Source organism: Papilio xuthus, unplaced genomic scaffold (genome assembly GCF_000836235.2).
Source record: "Papilio xuthus unplaced genomic scaffold, Pxut_1.1 DF828258.1, whole genome shotgun sequence".
Classification (NCBI taxonomy): Eukaryota; Metazoa; Arthropoda; class Insecta; order Lepidoptera; family Papilionidae; genus Papilio; species Papilio xuthus.
Window position 1 is genome coordinate 1,807,608 of NW_013530391.1, and position 6,000 is coordinate 1,813,607.

General features: G+C 32.4%; 2 protein-coding genes and 1 long non-coding RNA gene across 3 annotated transcripts in view; 1 reads left to right on the top strand and 2 right to left on the bottom strand.

The window, feature by feature from the left end:
• LOC106113509 (uncharacterized) overlaps window positions 1-508 on the bottom strand; it is a 43,798-nt gene extending 43,290 nt beyond the window's left edge. Inside the window, exon 1 of the long non-coding RNA XR_001227664.1 lies at window positions 232-508. This is a non-coding gene — a long non-coding RNA (uncharacterized LOC106113509). The remainder of the gene's footprint in view (window positions 1-231) is intronic.
• Window positions 509-3,140: 2,632 nt separating this feature from the next.
• On the bottom strand, window positions 3,141-4,119 carry mRpL27 (mitochondrial ribosomal protein L27). The gene is made up of 3 exons (XM_013306263.1): window positions 3,939-4,119; window positions 3,708-3,871; window positions 3,141-3,381 (listed from the first exon to the last, which is right to left on the bottom strand). Exons 1-3 carry the CDS (start codon window positions 3,988-3,990, stop codon window positions 3,178-3,180), a joined length of 420 nt encoding a protein of 139 aa, XP_013161717.1. The 5' UTR covers window positions 3,991-4,119; the 3' UTR covers window positions 3,141-3,177.
• A 1,116-nt stretch (window positions 4,120-5,235) lies between these two features.
• Window positions 5,236-6,000, top strand: part of Cyp4l6 (cytochrome P450 CYP4L6) — a 12,334-nt gene continuing 11,569 nt past the window's right edge. The window contains exon 1 of the mRNA XM_013306261.1: window positions 5,236-5,666. Coding sequence (XP_013161715.1) covers window positions 5,516-5,666 — 151 coding nt within the window. The 5' untranslated portion in view covers window positions 5,236-5,515. The remainder of the gene's footprint in view (window positions 5,667-6,000) is intronic.

Genomic DNA, 6,000 nt, shown 5'->3' on the forward strand with positions numbered 1-6,000 from the left:
TGGTATTTAAAAAAAAATTATTAAGTACCCTATGTATTCTTCCACACTATGTTCTTTATCTGTGCCAAATTTCATCAAGATTCGTTAAGCCATTCCGGAGGTAATGTGGAATAAACATCCATCCATCTAAACTTTCGCATTTATAATATTAGTAAGAAGTAAGATAAGATAAAAAGAAACTCTTAAAGTTAACCTCAAACTTAAACATAAATAAGGGAAAAAAATACTTACCAAAAAAACGTTTTACGATCCTTCAATCTTTGGTGCGTAAACTTAAAGACAACAACCGCATCTCGAAATATTAAAACAATAAGAATTAACATAAAAGAAGAGGTGGCTGAAACATTATGGGGCTGATGTTTATTGGCGCAGCACGTTGGCTGTCAAAACTTTTTTATACGTAAAACTTGATGTTCATAAAACATGCTCAGGTGGATTAAAAGGGGCGACAGCGGTTCGGGGGCTATGTCTGCGTTCACGTTAAATGACACGTCTTTATTTAACGCCTACCTACGCTACCCAAGTAATTTCAACGTGTGCATTAATCCTTCATCTTACCTTCTTAATTTTCATTTCAAAATATGAGTATGATATCTATTTATAAATTCAATAACTTTAAATTTTGTCTTAAATTACTTTTTATTTTTCAACATTTTTGGTGTTCTCAGAAAACTCTTCAATAATTTTAAAAGATTTTACTAAATTATTTGGCAACGATTAGAAGACAAATAAACAGATAATGATTTTTAGATGTTTTAATTTAAATATCAGAAAAGTTTTTTTTCTGTTGCATAATTAACAGAGTGCACTACACAGTTCATGTTGATGCAGTTTCCAGTTTGCTGCGTTTGTAGGTCGGCATAAAGAAAACGACGCATTCACAAAAAAAACTGCGCTGTCACATCACTCGAGCATAGACAATGCGTCGACGTGTCACCGGCTTTCATTACAGAAACACTACCAACTCTATGTCCAGAGTGACATGTAATTGGTATATCTGGGAAACCATTATAAACTCTATTTCTATGGGATTAAGGCTGATGTTAAATCGTTGTATTACGAGCGTTTGCAAGCTATGTAAGTGTGAATCTAAAGTTATTTACACTATTAACGCATATAATTAATAAAGCATCAAGATTTTGTGACTATGATAATCATATTTTTTTAAAGACATAGTTACATCACCTCGTAGGTTAAAAATATAATGGTTAGTTTACTGGAAAATATGTAAAATATTGTTTTTTTCCCTCCAAAATAACAAAACAATCGTATCAATGGTAAATGTAAAAAATACACGTCACATTAACGACTCATCGTTTCTCGTCTACCCTCTGCAAGTCAAAGGGTGTTTCGAGATTTCCTGCTTGTAATTTTTCTCGGGCATATTGCAGTGCTGCTTTCGCCCAATAACGCGCTCAACACCCGTCCTATAACTCAAGGGATAAATTAAACTTTTTGCTACAAAACTTCACTTGTCACGTGTAGCTGGCACTTATGGATTGCATTTTCTGGTTTATTTATATTTGCCATTTAACTTCTGATATATTAATGTATACGTATTAGTATATAAATATAGACATTCTATATATCTTTGTAAATATTATTTTGATATTGGTAGGTTTGGAAAAATATTTTTTACCAACATTTGTTATTAAAAATCTCAACGTTTTAGGTAATTTTTTTCCGCGCTGTTTTGACGCCTTTTTCACTAAACAGATTTCTTACACATCCATGGTGCGGAGAAATCTCATGTGACAGGGGATATTCCAAGCTCAAAGTACGCTTTAGGATCAAAATGTCGTCAAGTTTACATTAAAGACCTGACGCATTTATTATTATTACTATACTAGCAGTTGCCCGCGACTTCGTGGACGCCGAATTTAACAATCGAGTTAAATACATATAGCTTATGTCACTATGGGATAGTGTAGTTTCCCAACAGTGAAAAGTTTTTCAAATTGGTTCAGTAATTTTGGAGCTTGTTATTGAACAATTGCATTGGCAAACAAACTATCAAATAATTCGTCTCATAATATTATGATAGATGTCAATTACTAGTAAAGTGGTATAGCCCGAAAACCATTATATAAGTATAGTCCATTCGAATTATTACCTAATCTTTCGGTGCCAGCGACTGGACTCAGCGAACGCCTAGCGAAAAATATTAATTGTATGAAACCTGTTAAGTGATTGAAATCATATGGTTTGTAATAATTTTGAGTAAATATTATTTTTATTTTTTAAAACTTTTAGCTAATACTGTAAGTTCAAAAGGTTGATAAGCTGTACATAGTGGAGTCCAGCGGCTGTCGTCCGGGTAACATCCGGTCTGACCGGAAGTCATTTCAGAGCCGGAAAATCGCCAATCTCGTCGCCCTACCTGGCTCATTTTTTTATCACACTTTCACGTAACATGTGGCACTGTATATTTTTTTTTATATTGAGCATAATAACGTATTGAATGTAATTGCATACGTCTGGAGTCGCAACCTATGTTTAGTGTCAAAAAGTCAATTATGAATCTTTGTATAAATCTGATCACTAATGTCGAACATCAAAGTTTAGTTTTAGCCTCAAGGGTGCATAAAACAATAGGTAATAGGGGATAAATATCATTGGAATATGTAAGATTTATGTCATTATTTTGTAAGTTTCTTATGTTTCGTTGTAATGTTTTACATGTATAAGTTAAATAATTAGCGTAAATAATTAAAATGCTACCCGAAGACAGTTTTTCACACGGACAAAGACGCGGGCACAACTAGTAAGAAATGTTTTACAAAATTTAAAACAATGCCATCTATATATAACTTTAAACTTTCTTAGTTTCTACTATGACATTCGTAATAACAATGCCATCTAGCACACTTATCGATAAACATAAAAGTTTCAAAAATATACAGATGTTAGTACCAACATTTGGCGCGCGATTGCGCTGCTTTAGTATTTGTTGCTAAAGTTTTATCATTTAGTTTAAAAATTTGAGGCTGAAGCTAAAATTAATTTGTCTATAAATTGTACTTTGGCCTTAACTTACCTGATATAAATATACATTCACGAATTTGTAGCCAATAAACTGTGAAATTTATAGTTAGTAAAGTAAATGATAATTATGTGAAAAGAAAAACATGAACAATTACTAATTTATTTTACTAATGACTACAATTAAAACATATATTAAACTTCATCAATTAATTTAAATCTGTTGTGCTGTGGCTCCGGTATGACATTATAGTATTTCTTGAATATGTTTTGGTTAGTTCTACCAGCATAACACCGCTGCACCCATGTGTGATCCCAGTTTGGTTCAAACTTCTCACATGTTACAACCACTTTGCCCGCTTCCATTGCAAACAATGTGCCATTACGTCCAAATCCAACCTGAAATTGAAACAAAACATGACAATTGTTGGCCTCACTCAAAATTATCAAACTTTTGCAAACCCTGATAACTGGCACAAAAATCGATCACTAAACAATTACAAGCATATGCTTATCCACAAGCTCATGTTTGTTGTTTGATGCTTGCTGTTTGTTGTTCTTTGCCAAGCATGTGGATTGTCTGAGTATGTGTTATAAGTTTTTTAATTAATCAATTTGTACATTTTTATAAAAAACTGCTTCAGCATTGTTTGAATAAATTTGTGGAAATGTAAGACAGCGAAATAAATCAACACAGATATGGACAACAAATTGTACATACTTACATTTAAACCTGGATGAAACCTTGTAGTTCTTTGGGTTGCTAAAATTTTTCCCGCTGGAACAATGTGACCATCTTGTACTTTCCACCCTCTGTGCTTCGGCCTTACTTTGCAGTTTGTATTCCTCGTACTACCTCCTGTCTTTTTACTGGCATTGCGTACAAAATCTACAAAGAGAGATTGAGTTTGTAAGAATTAGATAACCTCAAAGTCCAATTATTTTCAAACACTTACCGATGAAGACTGACACTGATTTTTTAGTGTTGAGTAACCAATTAATTGACATTATTCTTGAACTAATAAAACTGCTTAGAACAATACCGTTTTTAGCGCTTTAATATTATTGAATTTATAAAACTTCCAACAACTTCACAGTTCAATCAACTTATTATGACAAATGACAACCGACAGATTGACAACTGACAGCAAAGAGCATATATACCAATAGGTTACCAGTACAAACAGAGTCTTGTAGCATTGTAGGACGAAAACAGGAGTCTACTAGTGACCTGTCACAATTTAGTTTTGCTCATCCCAAAGGGGTCAGATATTATTGTCAGTATATTACCAACAGACATTTTAAACACTGAAACACGGAGTTATGTGGGTTAGTACATCTATTTACCCTGAAATATAACCCCTAGGGTAATAGATGTCCAAATATACTTCCTGTGAAAATTTAACATTCTGTATAATATCAATACATTGGCATCGGTACTATCAGAAATATTTTTTTTACTAATAGTTTTTGTCGGCGCGATTATATAAAACAACAAAAAATGTTAGAATTTTCACAGTGGATAACAATAGATGGACAACTCAGATTATCTATACATTGAAATATTTTTGATCAAAAGAAAAATAGATAGTGGGACTCTTCGGCGATGTTACCTTGAACCTGTCAATGTTAAGGTGTTTTCATTTACCTAAAACCTTTCACAAAAAAAGGTTTGATACTTTATCAGTCGGTTAGATCATTCGATACCGTTTTTGATTGCTACAAGATAATTTTTGAATAACAGGGTATGAACATAACAGATTTATTTTGTCCCACGTGCAAATACAGCCTGAAAATTTATGCTTATCGTACCTATTTATTGGCCTTTGTATCGCTTCTGTTGAAGTGATCATCTCTCCTTTTCGAACTATATTTTCATATTCATATACGAAAAAAGAAACAGGTTCTTTTTGAAAGAATTTAACGAATGTGTTTTTATTTATAACGCTCAAGGGCATCAAGTAGGTAGATAGAAGTTTAAATTCATTACACGTGCTCAGTTATTATAGATGCTTATCGCACTAGTTGTATCCCGTGACTTCGTTCGAAAACCGATGTGATTTTAATATGTTTTTAATTTTTAATTTGTTCATAATTTTTTATTGTTTGCAATAATTTATTTTTTACTAAGTTATGGTTATAGATACATCTACGAACAATTCCTAGTAACACACAAGTAAGTGGTCACACTTCCATGCAATAGGTTCTCAGCATGAAGTTGGAGCTACTATTCTGCAGAATCAAGAGGTAGACATTTTTCGTGGCGATCATATCAGATTCACTACTGAAAGGAGACAGCGCAATCATTCTGAATCCATTATTGTATTTTACGTGTAAAGTGTAGTAACGTAAACAAATTATGTTCATAAGATACAAAGGAATATCAGCATTAATTCTTTATCACAATATCAGTCGCGCGTCGAGTCAGCGACGCGAACATACCTACTAATTACAAACAGACTTTTATACACGACGGTTGTTTATGCGCAGTAGCAGATAACATTTTTATTATTTATTTGTTACAAATATAACCATGATTTTATTTTTAATATTTAGTACTGTGTTATTTATAATATTAATATCGTGGTTTAATTTGCTGTGGGATGCAAAAACTTGTGATATAAGTGGTCCTCTACCTTTACCTTTGATAGGTAATGGACTAGATTTCGTCGTAAAACCAACTGGTAAGTCTGTTATTTTATTTTGTATCGTGCGTCAATTTGTACAGTCGTTATGTTTTTATTTATAATTCGTCATATTGATATGTAGACCTTTTTTAGATCAAGAATTATCTGATACATCATGTTTATATAGATTTAAGGGTTAGCCAACGTAAGTCAAAAGAGGTATTACGTTTAGGGATTTAGAAATGTGATGTTTATTCGTATATCATAATCAGTAAATGGTAATAACCGTATTTCGACCCTTTTTATAGTTTTGCAGAACATTTTAGTTAAACAGGGGTCAGCGATTTTTATATATATAATAAGAAGATTATAATTATTCACTTAAAACATT